The sequence below is a fragment of the Prionailurus bengalensis genome, chromosome A2 (assembly GCF_016509475.1).
Source record: "Prionailurus bengalensis isolate Pbe53 chromosome A2, Fcat_Pben_1.1_paternal_pri, whole genome shotgun sequence".
Lineage (NCBI taxonomy): Eukaryota > Metazoa > Chordata > Mammalia > Carnivora > Felidae > Prionailurus > Prionailurus bengalensis.
Genome location: NC_057348.1, coordinates 13,285,375 through 13,303,212, shown reverse-complemented (window position 1 = coordinate 13,303,212; position 17,838 = coordinate 13,285,375). Strand labels below are relative to the sequence as shown.

Here is a 17,838-nt window from a genome sequence, read left to right as displayed (position 1 = left end):
GCGGAGACAGACGCTGTGACTCCCAGATGAGCCGGTGTCCTTGGGGGGAGCCCCGGAAGCTGGGACTGACACGGGGATGAACACGTGATCTATGGAGGAAATGCCCTCGAGAGACGCGGGCGGGGGTCAGGCTGGGGAGCCAAGCCCCCTGAGCCAAGCCCAGGTGTATTTCGGGAGTCACCAGGCCTCTGCCTGATCCTCCAGGCAGCACTGGAACATGGATGGCACCCGGGGGCTTGTCCAGAGTCACTGGCTGCCAGGCATCTCTCTCCCTGGCCAGTGGGAACCTTCTGGAGAAGAGCCACGCCTGAACCCTCTTTGGGATGTGGGCCCCTCCCAGTAAGGTGAATCCGTAAAGGCCACGGTAGCATCTCCCACAAAGTAGCTCATCCTGACCCACCAGCTACGCCAAAGCTGCGTAGCCATCAGCTTCCAAATCACTCCTTCTAGGATCGACTTTAAATATGCATAGGTATTTTCAATTTTGAAATACCTATTTCAATTAGGTAGTGTCTCATGAATATCTTAGTTTATTCAAACTTCCATTCAAACTTCCATTCAGATTGGGCAACAGCATCATGTCCCCATTTCCCAGGTGAGGAAGTTGAGGCCCGGAGTCGTCTTCATTTCCTGGGGCTGCCGTAACGCACTACCGAATGGGCAGCTTAAACCAACAGGAGAATAGTCTTTTTACAGTTCTGGAGGCCAGGATTCCAAAGTCAAGTTGTTGGCTGAGCCATGCTCCCTCTGTCACTGTCACCTGTAGGGGAGACTCCTGCCCTGCCTTGCCAGCTGCTGGTAGTTGCTGGCAATCCTCAGTATTCCTTGGTTTGTAAATGTGTCGCTCTGATCTCTGTTGTCACACTGCTGTCTCTCTTTCTATAAAGACACCCATTATATTGGATTAGGGGCCCACCCAGTCTAGCGTGAGCTCATCTTAACTAACTATATCTGCAATGACCCAGATATTCCAAATAAGGCCACCTTCTGAGGTACTAGGGGCTAGGATTTAAATGTATCTTTTTGGGAGACACCATTCAACCTTTAATAGCCCCGGGGAGATCAAGTGTCCTGCCCAGGCCTCCAGTGCTGTCTGTTGGAGACAGGGAGACGCCTGGGCCCTTGACATCCCCGTGTGTGTCTTACAGCCCTGGCGGTGGCCTCATCATCATTGACAGCATGCCGGACATCCGCAAGAGGAAGCCCATTCCACTCGTGAGCGACCTGGTGAGCGCCTGTGCCCTCTCCTCCCCCAGCAGAGCAGGCCTGCCATAAGCAGTGCTCAACCTATACAACTGCCCACGGCAGACCTGGGGCTGGGGGCTGGCAAGGTGTTCCCTGGGACTAATGTAATCTGATTTCTACCCTGCCTGCTGCATGGACACTTCAGGCCATGGTGAGTGGTAGTGACCTGAGCCCCCATCTCTTCCTCAGACCCCCCCCCCATTAGGATCTTCCAACTGGCCCCCAATGCATGGGTTCCGGGGTGAGGGGACCCTGCCCTGTCCTACAGTTTCTGGGTGGGGAAGAGAGCAGGTGACTCCCGATCTTGGTTCCTGGAGTGGCTGGTAGTTTTTCTCTGTGGCTGCTGATCGTGGCCAAATGCAGCTCCTGAGTCTGGTTCCGGGGGGGGGGGGGGGGGGGGGGATGGGTGAGTCAGGGGTGTGAGGCTGCTCACCTTCCAGGGTCCCTTCTAACCCAGAGCCTCTGTCACTTTCCAATTCTTCACTGGCCCTCCTCCTGCTGCTATTTGTGGCCGTGGCTGCAATCCGTCGCTGGCGGCCCCAAACCATGGCTGTGGATTCTGCTCGTGGTGACAACCCTACGGGTGTGAATCGACCCCGGTGACTCCCTTGGTGATTTCCCTGCCCCAGTCCCTGGTCCAGTCCCGAAAAGCGGGCATCACCTCCGCCTTGGCCTCCAGCACTTTGAACAACGAGGAGCTGGTGCGTGGGGCGCCTCCCCTTCCACGGGGTTGAGCGGGGGGTGGGCTGGGGGCTCCGGGGAGGAAGAGGAGGAGAGCGTGGCAGGGACGGGCACTCCTCCCTCCCCACGATCTGGTTGCGCTGCGTCCGGCCGACATGATCTGTGCCCCGGAACCGGAACCGTGGATTCCGACGGTGTGGGGGCAGGGGGAGGGACGGGGACTTTTCTACACTCAGCGAGGGGGTGAGGGTGGCGCAGGACAGCGCCCCATGCCGCCCCTCTCTCTCCGCTCAGAAAAACCACGTTTACAAGAAGACCCTGCAAGCCTTAATCTACCCCATCTCCTGCACGACGCCGCACAACTTCGAGGTGTGGACGGCCACCACGCCCACCTACTGCTACGAGTGCGAGGGGCTGCTGTGGGGCATCGCGCGGCAGGGCATGCGCTGCACGGAGTGCGGCGTCAAGTGCCACGAGAAGTGCCAGGACCTGCTCAACGCAGATTGCCTGCAGCGTGAGCGCGGGGCCGGAAGGGCGGGGCTCCGGGGAGGGGCGGGGTTCCGGGGGGCGGGGTTCCGGGGAGGGGCGGGGCTCCGCGGGGGCGGGGCTCCGCGGAGGGACGGGGCTCCGCGGGGGCGGGGCAAGAACAGGGGAGGGACTCGTTGGCCACAGGAGTGGGGCGAGAGGAGGGGAAAGGGGGCGTGAGGGGGTCAGAGAGGGGTGGGGAGAGACTCAGGGACTAACTACACTGTCCGAGGTGGGCTTACTGACAGTCAGCGGTTCCCCTGGAGAAAAATGGGTTAGAGAGGGGGCTCAGAGAGGGAGGGGGCTCTGAGTGGGGGGGAGGAGCCAGGGAAGGGGCGGGGTCTTGGTGGAGCGCGAGGGTTCAGCGCGGCCCCCTCGCGCTGCAAGGTGGGTACTCCGGGGAGAAGGGGTAGGAGGGTTCAGAGAGCATGTCGAAATCTCTAGCAGCTCTAGCTTTGGGGCGCGAGTCACCTGAACCCCCACGGCTCTAAGTACTCTTGGCCGCAGCCCAGGAAGCTGGGGAGTGGGAGTTGGGGTTCTCGCTCCGGTGAGGGGGCGCGCTCTGGACGGTGACTGCTCTCTGCGTCCACAGGGGCTGCAGAGAAGAGCTCCAAGCACGGGGCGGAGGACCGGACGCAGAACATCATCATGGTGCTCAAGGACCGCATGAAGATCCGGGAGCGGAACAAACCTGAGATCTTCGAGCTCATCCAGGAGATCTTCGCCGTGACCAAGACCGCGCATACGCAGCAGATGAAGGCGGTCAAGCAGAGCGTGCTGGACGGCACGTCCAAGTGGTCGGCCAAGATCAGCATCACTGGTGAGGCCGCGGGGGTGGGGGTGGCCACGGGGTCCCTTCTCAGCCCCCTGTGCTCCCTCCTATGGCTCTTCCTTTGGCTGTGTGTAGTGTGTCCATATCTGTCCCATGTCCCTAGGTGTGTTTGTGCTCCCGCGGTGGGCATGTGTGGCTCCAAATGGGAGTGCACGACGCTGTCTGCATGAGTCTTGGTTTGTGCCCCACCCCACCCCCAGAATCAGACCCCAAGAAGAAGAGTTGAGGGCACGTTGTTTATCTAGGGGGTGATGCTGTGGGAGTTGAGAAGTGAGCCTGGGACGGAAGGAGCCCTACACAGGGTGTCAACGATCAGGACCACTGGGGGACAGTGCTGACCACTGGGGGCAGAAGGGTCCTGCCCGGGTGGAGGCCTTCGGATGTTCATCCATGCCCAACCTCGTTCGAATTTCCCTGAAAGCAGACCCCAAGATGAGGATTTCGGGGCAGATGGGTATCCAGGTGGCCCCAGGAAGCCCCAGTGTGGGTGGAGACATGAGTCTGGGAGCAGGAAGAGAAGGAGCCCTGCAGGGGACCCCAATAAACAGGTGGCTCTGAGAGCAACTGTAGGCTCAATCCTGCTGGAAATTTCAGGAGGACAATGTACAGAATGTCTTACCCAGGGGTGACCCAGGGCAACCTTCCCATCCAGCATCAGCCGAGGACTCCGGGGGTGTTAACTCTTCAGGAAGCCCTTCCTGTGTTGTGGGTGTCCCCATGGGCTCCCATGGTCAGAACAAAGCCCTCAGACCATGTCACAGGTGTCCCCAATAAGCAACAGGGAACCTGTGTCAGTGACTATTCTCCGTACGCCTCACTCCTTGAGCCCGTATTTGTATTTGTCCTGTGTGTCTTCCAGTGGTCTGTGCCCAGGGCTTGCAGGCAAAGGACAAGACGGGATCCAGTGACCCCTATGTCACTGTCCAGGTTGGGAAGACCAAGAAACGGACGAAAACCATCTATGGGAACCTGAACCCTGTGTGGGAGGAGAACTTCCACTTGTAAGTGCCTGGCTGAACCCCTGGCCACCCAGGTGGACTCCCTGCCGGAGCAGCCGAAGGGGGCTCCAAGACCAGCCACCTGACCCCAGCCTCTGCCTCCCCCTCCGCCCCCCCCCCCCGCAGTGAATGTCACAACTCCTCAGACCGAATCAAGGTGCGTGTCTGGGACGAGGATGATGACATCAAATCCCGTGTGAAGCAGCGGTTTAAGAGGGAATCCGATGACTTCCTGGGACAGACGATCATCGAGGTGCGGACACTCAGCGGCGAGATGGACGTGTGGTACAACCTGGGTGAGCATGGGTGGTGTCCTGCAAGGGGACAGGGAGGGTGCCCCAGGGGGCCCAAGTGGGGAACCAGTGTCAGGAGGAGGTAGTCTAGGAGCCCAGTCTGATGGACAAGGTAGGGTCTGTGTGTCCCAATCTGATGGGGGAATCAGGATCTGTGAGGCCCAGTCTGATGGGGGAGGAAGGGTCTTCTGCGAGGCCCAGTCTGATGGGGGAGGAAGGGTCTTCTGCGAGGCCCAGTCTGATGGGGGAGGAAGGGTCTTCTGCGAGGCCCAGTCTGATGGGGGAGGAAGGGTCTTCTGTGAGGCCCAGTCTGATGGGGGAGGAAGGGTCTTCTGTGAGGCCCAGTCTGATGGGGGAGGAAGGGTCTTCTGTGAGGCCCAGTCTGATGGGGGAGGAAGGGTCTTCTGTGAGGCCCAGTCTGATGGGGGAGGAAGGGTCTTCTGTGAGGCCCAGTCTGATGGGGGAGGAAGGGTCTTCTGCGAGGCCCAGTCTGATGGGGGGAGGAAGGGTCTTCTGTGAGGCCCAGTCTGATGGGGGAGGAAGGGTCTTCTGCGAGGCCCAGTCTGATGGGGGAGGAAGGGTCTTCTGTGAGGCCCAGTCTGATGGGGGAGGAAGGGTCTTCTGCGAGGCCCAGTCTGATGGGGGGAGGAAGGGTCTTCTGCGAGGCCCAGTCTGACGGGGGAGGAAGGGTCTTCTGCGAGGCCCAGTCTGATGGGGGAGGAAGGGTCTTCTGCGAGGCCCAGTCTGATGGGGGAGGAAGGGTCTTCTGCGAGGCCCAGTCTGATGGGGGAGGAAGGGTCTTCTGTGAGGCCCAGTCTGATGGGGGAGGAAGGGTCTTCTGTGAGGCCCAGTCTGATGGGGGGAGGAAGGGTCTTCTGTGAGGCCCAGTCTGATGGGGGAGGAAGGGTCTTCTGTGAGGCCCAGTCTGATGGGGGGAGGAAGGGTCTTCTGTGAGGCCCAGTCTGATGGGGGCAGGAAGCAAAACCTGAGGATCCTAGTCTGAGGAGAGAGACGCAGACCCAGGAATCCTATCTAGGATGAGTGGACGTTGGGGATCTTGATCTGATAGGGGAGGCAGGGCTGGGGAGCCCAGTCTGGGAGAGAAGCAGGGCCTAGGGCTCCTGGTTAAAGAGAAGATGCAGACTCAGGAATTTAATCTGCGCAAGGAAGCAGGGTGTGGAATCCTAGTTTGAAGGAAGAGACGGGGCCTGGTGAGTTCTAGGCTACTGGGAGAGGCACAAGCCCAGAGAGCCGATCTGAGAAGAGATACCTGGGTCTTAACTTCAGGGTCATGACTCCTGGCCTACCGTCATGCGTACATTAGAATATCCCAGGCCTACACTGGGAAGGTCTGATGCAGAGGTCCCCTTCTGTTCTGCAGACAAGCGGACTGACAAATCCGCCGTATCAGGTGCCATCCGGCTACACATCAGTGTGGAGATCAAAGGCGAAGAAAAGGTGGCCCCCTACCATGTCCAGTACACTTGTCTACACGAGGTGAGGCCCAACAAACGCCCCTCCCTGCCTTCACAGCTCACTGCGATCTCCTCCCACCCCTGACCACCCCAGCTCCACCTTCCTGTTTCCAGCCACGCCATCCATACTCTCTGGGCCTCAAAGACTATCCCCCATGCCATTCCTACTGCCTGGAAAACTCCTCCCTCTCCATCCAACTTCAGGGCCCCCTCCTTTGGGAAGCCCTCCTTGACCTCCAGGCAGACTCTCACTACCCAGCTCCAGGTGTTTCGCCCGTCCCAGACCCGAACAGGGAGCTCCTGGAGATGACTCAGTTTTTGAGTGAATAAATGATTGGTTGAAGGGCCACATCCATAATGGGTGGATTAAAGGATGGGCGGGCGGACGGACAGATGTGGGGTTGAACTACTGAAAGTAGAGATGAGTGGACTTGGGGCAGTTGCATAGGCGGATTGGTGGAAAGATGGATGGGTGGATAAATTGATGGGTAGTAAATAGATGATGGATGGTTGAATGGGTGGATGGATGCATTGCTGGATAGACCAAGTTGTGGGTAGATGTATGGGACGGACGGATGTGTGGTCGAATTATTAAAAGGGAGGATTCGCACCTGGGGGACGTTTTGGGTAGTTGAATGGGTTGGGTGGGTGGATGAGTGTATGAATGGTCAGGCAGACAGATGTTTAGATAGATGCTTGGATGGAAGGACAAACGGATAAATGTATGAAAGGATAGAGGAGTACATAGGTAGATTTGGGAGTATTTGGATTGATGGATGAGTGAGTAGACAAGTGGATGGATGGGTAGATGAGTGGATGGACAGACAGACGGATGGTTGTGTGGTTGAATTGTTACAAGGACAGATGAGTGGATTGGTGAAATGTTTTGGTAATTGCGAGAGTTGATGGGTGATGGGTGGATGACAGCGTAGATGAATAAATCAATAAATCAGTGAATCAATGAATCAATGAATAAATCAATAAATAAATGAATAAATCAGCGTAGATGAATAAACAAACGGATGGATGATGTAAGCTGCCTCCAGCCTGGGGTCTCCGACCCCTTGTGCCTCATTGCACTCTTCACGATGCCTTCTCCCTCTCGGTGGCAGAACCTGTTCCACTTCGTGACAGACGTGCAGAACAACGGGGTTGTGAAGATCCCAGATGCCAAGGGTGATGACGCCTGGAAGGTTTACTATGATGAGACAGCCCAGGAGATTGTGGATGAATTTGCCATGCGCTACGGCGTCGAGTCCATCTACCAAGCCATGACGTGAGGCTGCAGGCTGGGGCGGACTTGAGGGCAAGGTGCAGGAAACCGGGGTGAGGGGGTTCCCTAGCAGACACTGACAGATCTGGGGTGGAAGGGTTTTTGAGAGAAGGAACCAGAGAGGACGTGGGTGTGGTGGGCATCCTATAATCCCCTGGAGGTTAGGAAAGTGCAGTTTCTGGCAGCTAAAGTGACAGGGTGAGGGTCAGAGTTAGAGGCAGAGATAGGGCAACCCAGAGAGGAGACCGAGAGAAATTTGGGAGACACAATCAGGCAGAGGGAATGGTTTGAGGGGTCAGAGGGAGTCCCTCACATATGCTGTCTTGGAGGCATTCTGGGGGGAACACTGCCTGTCCTGGCTGGATGCCAAGCCCAATTCCTCCCGCTCCCTCCCACCAGCCACTTTGCCTGCCTCTCCTCCAAGTACATGTGTCCCGGGGTGCCCGCCGTCATGAGCACCCTTCTCGCCAACATCAATGCCTACTACGCGCACACCACCGCCTCCACCAACGTGTCCGCCTCTGACCGCTTCGCTGCCTCCAACTTTGGGGTCAGTCCCGGGGACCGGGGCTGGGGGATGAGGGCGAGCCCAACCCTGTGCGGGTCGGACCCTGTGTGACTCCGTGGTCTCCAATCTGGACCTGACTTGCTCTGTGACTCTGCACCAGTCACTTGTCCTCTCTGAGCCTCGGTTTAGCTCTCATAGAATGGAAATGGATATTGTGAAGGCCCATTTCGATGATGGATGGGGTGCACTTAGTGTATAGTAAGCACTCACCCTATATGGCAGCCACCTCGACCCCCATGTCCCTGCTTCGACCCCCCATGTCCCTGCTTCTGTCCATCCTCCTCCTCTGCCTCCTCAGAAAGAGCGCTTTGTCAAGCTTCTGGACCAGCTGCACAACTCCCTTCGGATCGACCTCTCCATGTATCGGGTGAGAAGTGCACCCATAATGACTTGCTTGCTCCTACACGCGTGTGCCTGGAAGGGCGAGCTCCCGGCAGGTGTGCACATGGGAGGACCCATCTTAACACGTGGAATGTGTTCCTTTGACATGTGTGCACATAGATGGGCAGCACCTGCCCAACGTGCTTGGTGCGTCCAACCAGCTCCCACCCTAGTTGCTTCAAGGTGTTCTCATGGACCCTCCACCCACTTCCCGGAACTTGGGAGCTCTTGTGTTTCCCCTAAAACACTCTTCCCGACCCAGCCTTCTTCATAACCCAACCTCTCTTCTCCCTTCCAACAGAATAACTTCCCAGCCAGCAGCCCAGAGAGACTCCAGGACCTCAAATCCACTGTGGACCTTCTCACCAGCATCACCTTCTTTCGGATGAAGGTAAGAAGGGGACCCGGTGCCATTAGCTCTCCAAGGGGCATTCTCCAGGACTCTTAGCTCCTAACCGAGTAACGTTTCTCTTGGAGAAATGTGCCCTTTCTCAGTGACCCTCTACTTTCATCCTGCTACATTTCCTTAAGCTCATAATTACTTGTAGCCATTTCCTGCATCCCTCCTGTCCCAGCTGTGCCCACTCGTGCCCGTCTCCCTCCCTCTAGGTGCAAGAACTCCAGAGCCCACCCCGAGCCAGCCAAGTGGTGAAAGATTGCGTGAAAGCCTGCCTCAACTCTACTTATGAGTACATCTTCAACAACTGTCATGAACTCTATAGCCGGGAATACCAGACAGATCCGGTGAGGACCCCAGATAAAGCAGAAAGGAATAGGGGATACCAACCAGGCCCTGACCAAGTTCCAGAGCTTCCCCTTCTCAAGCGGTTTAACTGAGCCTCAGTATCTCCCTCTGTAAAATGAGGTCATAAACCCATATCTCAGGATTGAAGAGAAGATTCAATGAACTTCAACCTTTAGATAAAGTGTAGGTAAGTGCTTGGCAGCTGATACACAATCGATGCTCAATAAATTCAGTTTTAGCTGAATTTAGTTGAGTTAGGCATACAGTGTGCCTAGGATAGAATCACTGTTCTAAATGTTGAGTTGAATTGAATTTTTTGAGTAAAATTCAGTTTGGGCCATTTCAAGTCAGTTTATTTGAGATCTTTTAATATGTGTTTATCTACACATATAATGTCCCAGGATTGTCAATAAGGTTTCAAGGAGCTCATGGCTTATTAGAAGGGAAAGATGTATACATCGGAAATTCACAACCTAGGATGATTAGCCCTGGGGTGGAGGAATTGCAAGAGTCTGTGGGAGCTAAGGTGACCCCTACCTCACCTTGGGCTTCTCATAGGAGATAAGATAAGCTGAATTTAGTGAGATTTCATTTCATTCCATTCATTTACAGTCCCTTGAGTTGAAATCAAGTCACTTTGAATTGAATTGGGTTGAGGTGCAGTGGATTAAATTGGGCTGAGTTTGGTTTAACTATAAACTGTTCAGCTTCATTTATTTCTTTTCAGATGACTTAAAATTGCTCTTGGCTAATTAGTGAGCAGAACTGAGTGGGATTAAGCTGAGTTTCCTTGAGCAAAAATCCATTTTTTTTTCTATTCAGTTGAACTGAAGTTATTCTCGACTGGGTTGAGTTGACTTGAGTTAGGATACGCTGGATTGTTGCCTTGGGTATAGTTGAGTTCAAATGAGTTGGGTTGAGTTGGGTTTGTTTCAGTTGAATTTAGCTGCATCCATTTTCATTGACTGACTACAGTTGGATTGAGCTGGCCTGAGGATATTAGGTTGAGTTGAGTAGGTAGAGTTGGATTGGGATGACTTGGTTGAGTTGAATTAGATTAATTTAGGTTGGGTTGAGTTCAAGTCTATTTATTTCCATTATTTTGACTTAGGATGATGTTGCTCTTGGATGAGTTGATTAGGTTCAATCCAATTGAATTCATTTGAGTTTAATTCAATCCAGTTAAGTTTAATTCCACTCCACTCAGTGTAATTGGCCCAAGTTCAGTTTCACTGAATTAACTCTGAGAACCTCCATCTGTTAAGCTAAGTGGGCCTGATTGGCATTCATTTCAGTTCCATTTGGTTTCATGGGCTTCAGGTTTTTTCAACTAAATTCAGTTCTATTCAACTTTATGAGTTGAGTCTAATCAAGCTTTGTTGAGCTGCAGGGACATGAGCTCTGTTTAGACCGGTTTACAAGAGTTCAGTTCCTTTTCATGCAGTTTTCCCCCTTGAACCACACACTATTAACAGGGCCCCTTCCTCACTAACCTCCTACCCCTCAATAATGAACTAACTGAGGCACCCACCCCCTGGACCCCTCTGGCCAATCTCTCCATTGCCCCTTCCAGGCTAAGAAAGGAGAAGTTCCCCCAGAGGAACAGGGACCCAGCATCAAGAACCTTGACTTCTGGTCCAAGCTGATCACTCTCATAGTGTCCATCATTGAGGAAGACAAGAATTCATACACTCCCTGCCTCAACCAGTGAGTTGTGCATCCGTGCAGTTAATTATCTGGAGGTGTATGTTTATAGTGTGTGTGTATGTGTGTGTGTGTACACAACTTTGTGTCTTATGTGTAAAGACGATCGTGTCTAATTACACATAAAATGACGCGTATGTGGAAGCAACTGTAGGTGTGGTTGTGCCTGAATGAAATATGGCATAATTTATAAACAGAAACATAAAACTGTGTGTATGTATACAATCACTGGTATAATCGGATATGTATTTTGTACATGTTGATTTGTGTGGATAAAAATGTGTACACATGTATATAATAGTGTAGGCTCGTAAATAACAATAAGCAGTGTTGTTCAAGTATTTAATGTGTGTTAAATACTCCACCAAATGTTTTACATTTAAATTGCATTATATCTTGTGTGTGGATGTAATTCTGTGTATAGTTGTGGCCTATGGGTTTAAATGTATATTGTATATATGCGTACAATTGTGGAATGCACTTCAATATACAATATTGTATATTGTGTAATTGTGTGTGAATATGTACACAGTTTTATATGGATTTATGTATCTGTAGAGTTTTCATCTATGTTAGCTGAATGAACTGTTGTGTCTTATTTATCCCTGAGTGCTAGAGGGGCTCTCAACTCTGGTGTGCCAGTATCTCTTGGTTAGTTAGATATTCAGTTAAGATCAGGGATTTGGGATTGATGGACTGAAAGGTGGATGGATGGATGGGAAGATGGATGGAGATATGTATGACTGAATGGATGGATAGCTGATTGGATGGAGAGATGGATGGCTGTACGGAGAGATGGATGGGTGGATGGATGGATGGAGGGATGGAGGGATGGGGATACACTGAATGGGTGAATAGGTTGATGAATGGATAGATTGGTGGAAGGATGAATGGGTAGATAAAGGAATGGATGGATAGCTGTTTGGATGGAGAGATGGATGGCTGTATGGAGAGATGGATGGATGGATGGATGGATGGATGGATGGATGGAGGGATGGGGATACACTGAATGGGTGAATAGGTTGATGAATGGATAGATTGGTGGAAGGATGAATGGGTAGATAAAGGAATGGATGGATAGCTGTTTGGATGGAGAGATGGATGGCTGTATGGAGAGATGGATGGATGGATGGATGGATGGATGGATGGATGGATGGAGGGATGGGGATACACTGAATGGGTGAATAGGTTGATGAATGGATAGATTGGTGGAAGGATGAATGGGTAGATAAAGGAATGGATGGATAGCTGTTTGGATGGAGAGATGGATGGCTGTATGGAGAGATGGATGGATGGATGGATGGATGGGGATACACTGAATGGGTGAATAGGTTGATGAATGGATAGATTGGTGGAAGGATGAATGGGTAGATAAAGGAATGGATGGATAGCTGATTGGATGGAGAGATGGATGGCTGTATGGAGAGATGGATGGATGGATGGATGGATGGATGGATGGAGGGATGGGGATACACTGAATGGGTGAATAGGTTGATGAATGGATAGATTGGTGGAAGGATGAATGGGTAGATAAAGGAATGGATGGATAGCTGATTGGATGGAGAGATGGATGGATGGATGGATGGATGGATGGATGCATAGAGAAATGGGTGAGTGGATAGACAGATGGGTGAGTGAATGGGTGGGTAGAAAGCTGGGTGAATGAGTGGGTGGAGGGATGGAGAGATAGATGGATGGAGACTCGGGAGAAGCAGGGCTTCAGTTCAGAGTCACTCAGCAAGTCAGTGGCTGGCTTTGAGGGGGCTTGAATCCAGATCCCTCTGCCTGTCCTGCACTACCCTCTGGGTCAGAAGGCCAAAGCAGCCTGTGCCATCTTGCTTCCATCTGCCAAGGTTTCATACTTCCATGACCTTCACCAGGTTTCCCCAGGAGCTGAACGTGGGTAAAATCAGTGCTGAAGTGATGTGGAACCTGTTTGCCCAGGACATGAAGTATGCCATGGAGGGTAAGTACCCCCCCCCCCACAATTCCCATGTCTGCCAGCCTGGCTACAGTAGGTAGCTGTGCCTCAGTATCCCCTCCAATGCTGTGAGTGTCCTGGACCCTCAAGCTTGAGGTTGGACACCTGTGATGGCCAGAGCAGGTGCTGCCAAGACAGAAGGTGGAGACTTTCCTGACTGAGCCACGTCCGTTCTTCCCCTACCAGAGCATGACAAGCATCGCCTGTGTAAGAGTGCTGACTACATGAACCTACACTTCAAGGTCAAGTGGCTCTATAACGAGTATGTGGCAGAGCTTCCTGCCTTCAAGGACCGCGTGCCTGAGTACCCTGCGTAAGTCCCTTGCCCCAGGCCAGAACCGTAGTGCTGACAGCTAGACGGAGGCCCAGAGATGAGGGCTGACCTACTCAGGGTTCCCTAGGCATCAGGGTCACAGTGGGGTGCAAACCTAGTATTCTCTATTTTCAGCCATTAGACTATGGACTCCTATAGCCCAATTAATATTCATAAGTATCAGGAACTGCATTGAGCAGTCCTATGTGCCTTTTCTCATTTAATCCTTTTGACGATTCTATAAGATGGGAGCGTTATAATTCCCATTTTGTGGATGAGGAAATGGAGAGTTAAATGCCGAAGGACTTGCCCAAGGTGACATCCAATGAGTGACGGAGCCAGGATTTGAACTCTGGATGTCTGACTCACGGGCTGTGTTGGAGAGCAGGATGGTGGTCACCATTTACCGAGGACCTACTATACGTTGTGTCATTCACGCTCACAGCAGCACTGTGGGATAGATACTCCTCTGTTGTACAGGTAATGGGATCCCAGAGAGTAAATGCCCTTACCCATGGGTCGTTTATCTGAACCATGGTTCCTGCAAGTATGGGCCTTTCTCTGACAGTGGTCATGAGGTCCATTTCATGGCTGAAGTAACCGAGGCCTGGTGGGGTAGGGAAGCAGGGAGTAGCCCCCCACCGGAGGCCACAGGGTGAGTTCAAGGGAGAGGAGGACCTGCCCAAGTACCATCCAGAACCAGGCAAAGCAGAGGGCCAGGGGACAAGAGGTGGCAAGACCTCACTCCTGCTCTCTGTTCCAGGTGGTTTGAGCCCTTTGTCATCCAGTGGCTGGATGAGAATGAGGAGGTGTCCCGGGATTTCCTGCATGGGGCCCTGGAGCGAGACAAGAAGGATGGGGTGAGGAGACTGACCCATGACCAAGCCCCTAGTCTGCCCACAGTGGTCTTGCTCCCTCTGGGGTCCATTGGGATCCAATATGGAGGCAAAACTTGCCCTTGAGATGAAGCCAGTCTCTGAAAGGTGACTACCGTCTTCATCTTGTTCATGATTTTGAAGGTTGTTTGTCCACTCAACAAATGAAAGAGTTCGTCCAGCTGGAAGCCCCACTCTCTCTATCCATAGTCTCTGTGTCCACCTCTAAGTCACCCTTCCACAGTGTCCATCTCACCCCAGGGCAGTTGGTCTCTGGCTTTCCCCATGAAGAGTGGGAGGGTTGGACTCTAGGGACTGTCTGGCTCTGACCCCTCTCTTCCCTCATGGCCTCCCCACCCCTGCAGTTCCAGCAGACTTCAGAGCATGCTCTGTTCTCCTGCTCCGTGGTGGACGTCTTCTCCCAGCTCAACCAGAGCTTTGAGATCATCAAGAAACTTGAGTGCCCTGACCCCCAGATCGTGGGGCACTATATGAGGCGCTTTGCCAAGGTGCGGGGGTGTGGGTGGGGTTGGGAATGCAGTCCAGGGGAGGGATGGGATTGGGATAGGGTCAAGGTTGGGGTTGCACTTGAGATTGGGATTGCGGTCCAGGTCAGGGGCAGGGTTAAGATTAGGACTGAGGTCAAAGTTGGGATTGGTGATATCAGTGGGATTGAGGTTGGGGTTGACATCAGTGTTGGAGTTGTGGTTGAGGACAGTGTTTAGGTTGAGGTTGAGGTTGAGGTTGAGGTTGAGGTCAGGGTTGTGGTTACAGTTGGAGTTGAATTTGGAGCTGGGGTCAAGGTTGAAGATGGGGTTGAATTTGGGATTGGGTTTAGGGTTACGATTGGGAATGAGATTCCATTTGGCATTGAGGTTGGAGTGAGTGTTGGGATTTATGTAGAATTTGGGTGGGTCTTGGGGTGAGTTTGGAAGTCAAGACCATCCAACTGGGTTTGAGGGTTCCAGCTAATTGGCTTTAGGCTGGGTTGAAGTCAAGGGCTGCAAGTTAGAATTGGGATTCCATTTGGGGTTGAGTCGCGCTCATGCTTGGAGCTGGGTTAGTATGACGGTTGGTTGCTCTGTGAAAAAGCTGGCTCTACATAAAATAATCATCTTTACCTGGTGGTGCCTCCTCTTGGTTGTGATGGTCATCCTGGGTGGAGAATTCACCCATCAAATGGGTCCATCTTGAGTGCTCATAGGGGTTTGGATTCAACCCTGATCTCACTAGTGGCTCTTGATGAGCCTGCCTAACTCCAGCTCCTGTTCTTCCCCCACATCTGTATCCTCCCCAGACCATCAGTAATGTGCTCCTCCAGTATGCAGACATCATCTCCAAGGACTTCGCCTCTTACTGCTCCAAGGAGAAGGAGAAAGTGGTGACCTTTGGGGGTCCCTGTCCTGTCCCCTCCCATCCCCATTCTGTACCCCCAAGGGCTCATCCTTCCCTGGGCTCTGATACTTCTGTCTGTGTATGTCCAACTGTGTGTGTCCGTGTACCTGGCTGTGTGTGTCTGAGGGGATCTGGAGGTGAGGGCACGTGCCTTCAGTGTGTCACTGTCTGGTTGTTGTGAATGAAACCTTCAGGGTGTATGGATGTGAGCTTGCAAAGCTTTGAGACCACGTAGGAGAATATAGGTGTGTGACAAGAACTCTCCCCTTCCTGCTACTCCCAGAAGCCAGCCCCCCTCAGGGGAGGAGCTACTTGAGCCCTGATTCCCCCTGCCAATCCCCAGAGACCGTCCTCCCCAACATTCCCAGGAATCTGATCCCAAGGCTGTCTTCCATTCTCAGATGACCCTATGGGACCCCAGCTTTCTCTGGACCCAGACCCTGAAACCATCCCGGGGTCCCCGGCAGTGGATGGGGGAGGCTCTGGGGAGGGATCCTGAGTCCTGAATCTCTGCTCTGTTTGCACCGCCAGCCCTGCATCCTCATGAACAACACTCAGCAGCTCCGAGTGCAGCTGGAGAAGATGTTCGAAGCCATGGGAGGAAAAGAGGTAAGGCGAGGCCTGGGGCAGGGTCACCATCTCCCCTGTGTCCCTGCAGGCTGTTGATGAATTCCAGCTCAACCACTCCCTCAAACCCAAGCAAGAAGCTTCACTATCTGTGCCCGTTTCCTCCCCAGCCCTTTGGGATCTCTTTCCCTGGGTTGGATGGGCAAATGCCCCACTTATGTGGATGCTCTGTAAACCTGATCTAATGTCCCTTCTCCCTCCTCAGCTGGATGCTGAGGCCAGTGACATCTTGAAGGAGCTCCAGGTGAAACTCAACAATGTCTTGGACGAGCTCAGCCGGGTGTTTGCTACCAGGTGGGGGCACCTCTAGGGCTGGGAGCAGACAAGAGGGGGCAGCCCCCAGACCTCTGACCCTGGGGCATCCAGAGACTCAGCAGATGTAGTTAGTGGTGAAGACTTCAGGCTTGGAGTTAGACCTGGGTTCGATCCTGGCTTCCCACTTACTAGCTATATAGCCTTGGGTGAGTCATTCAACCTCTCTGAACCTTACTTTACTTATCTATAAAGTGGGGATGATAATAGTGCCTGGGTAGAACTGTGCAATGAAATAAACAACACAAGCAAATGTCTCAGCACAGTGCCCAATTCTGCTATTCCACACCATCCCCTCCCCTGCTCAGTGATATGCCGTGCCTCCGTGATGCTTGGGATAAGACATCAAGGTCCACGGGTCAGCTTTTGAGGCCTCATCTGACCCTTTCTCTGGGAGGCCTGGAGAGCCTGGCCTGAGCTCCACCCCCTGTGCCCCCAGCTTCCAGCCACACATCGAGGAGTGTGTCAAGCAGATGGGTGACATCCTCAGCCAGGTGAAGGGCACGGGCAACGTGCCAGCCAGTGCCTGCAGCAGCGTGGCCCAGGACGCTGACAATGTACTGCAACCCATCATGGACCTGCTGGACAGCAAGTGAGTCGGGCTGGGTGGACTGAGACGGCCAGGGGGTGGTCAGGGATGGGACCTCAGAAACCCAGGGCTGACCTGGAGGGGACACTAGGGGCATGTTTGCTGGGTGGCGGTTGGATGGTTTGGATGGGTGGGTGGAGGTATGAAGGATGGGAAGATGGGTGGGTAAATGATCGGAAGGACTGGTGAGGAGATATTTGTAAGGGTGAGTGGACGGTGGTTGGATGGGTGGATGGATGGATGGATGGATGGACGAATGGATCAATCGATTGAAATAAGGATAAGTGGATGGAAGTGTAGATGAGAGGATGGAAAGAAGGAAGGAAAGGAGACAGGAAGATGGATGGATGGATGGATGGGTGGAAGGATGGTTGGGAGGGAAGGAGCCAGGGAGGAAGGGGGAAGGCAAAATATGGAGGGGCCATTAAAGGAAGTTGGGGGAGGGATAGTTTGGATGGGTGGGTCAGTTGCTGGGTGGATCATGGTGGATTACCCCGTCTCCTTCGATCCCCATACATCCAATCACGGATTCTTTGTTGTTTTCCGTCCTTTTGTTTTTGGCCAAAAAACTTTTAACTTTTATTTATTTATTTTGAGAGAGACAGGGACAGTGTGAGCAGGGGAGGGGTAGAGAGACAAGGAGAGAGAGAATTCCAAGCGGGCTCCACGCTGTCGGCACGGTGCCCGATGTGGAGCTCGAACTCACAAAACCATGAGATCGTGACCTGAGCCGAAACGGAGAGTCGGACGCTTAACTGACTGAGCTACCGAGGCGCCCCTGTTGTTTTCCCTCTTCCCATCGTTCCCCTTCCCTCTCTCTCCTGAGCATGGCCCCAGCCCCCTCACAGTCCCTAGTCTCCAGCCTTCCTATTAGCTTGCCCCCCACTCTGTTCTTTCCAACAGGAAAGTCTGGCTGTGTCTCTCTCGAACACTCCATGGCTCCCCACTGCCCTCATCCGAAGGCCCAGGCCTTCCTCCCAGGTGTTGAGTCCCCTTCCAGTCCGGCCCCTGCTGGCCTGTCCACCT

General features: G+C 53.2%; 1 protein-coding gene across 9 annotated transcripts in view; it reads left to right on the top strand.

Moving 5' to 3' along the window:
• Window positions 1–17,838, top strand: part of UNC13A (unc-13 homolog A) — a 62,511-nt gene that overhangs the window by 29,575 nt on the left and 15,098 nt on the right. For 7 of the 9 annotated variants that reach the window (XM_043586971.1, XM_043586972.1, XM_043586976.1 and 4 more), the window contains 22 exons: window positions 1,149–1,227; window positions 1,391–1,396; window positions 1,875–1,946; window positions 2,221–2,440; window positions 3,044–3,271; window positions 4,143–4,284; window positions 4,408–4,577; window positions 5,956–6,071; window positions 7,162–7,325; window positions 7,722–7,872; window positions 8,189–8,257; window positions 8,573–8,662; window positions 8,881–9,015; window positions 10,590–10,723; window positions 12,601–12,686; window positions 12,888–13,014; window positions 13,778–13,874; window positions 14,255–14,398; window positions 15,187–15,270; window positions 15,816–15,893; window positions 16,117–16,205; window positions 16,663–16,815. In XM_043586971.1, the coding sequence (XP_043442906.1) occupies window positions 1,149–1,227; window positions 1,391–1,396; window positions 1,875–1,946; window positions 2,221–2,440; window positions 3,044–3,271; window positions 4,143–4,284; window positions 4,408–4,577; window positions 5,956–6,071; window positions 7,162–7,325; window positions 7,722–7,872; window positions 8,189–8,257; window positions 8,573–8,662; window positions 8,881–9,015; window positions 10,590–10,723; window positions 12,601–12,686; window positions 12,888–13,014; window positions 13,778–13,874; window positions 14,255–14,398; window positions 15,187–15,270; window positions 15,816–15,893; window positions 16,117–16,205; window positions 16,663–16,815 (2,634 nt within the window). The remainder of the gene's footprint in view (window positions 1–1,148; window positions 1,228–1,390; window positions 1,397–1,874; window positions 1,947–2,220; window positions 2,441–3,043; window positions 3,272–4,142; window positions 4,285–4,407; window positions 4,578–5,955; window positions 6,072–7,161; window positions 7,326–7,721; window positions 7,873–8,188; window positions 8,258–8,572; window positions 8,663–8,880; window positions 9,016–10,589; window positions 10,724–12,600; window positions 12,687–12,887; window positions 13,015–13,777; window positions 13,875–14,254; window positions 14,399–15,186; window positions 15,271–15,815; window positions 15,894–16,116; window positions 16,206–16,662; window positions 16,816–17,838) is intronic. The other 2 variants (XM_043586977.1, XM_043586970.1) reach the window with 1 other exon arrangement.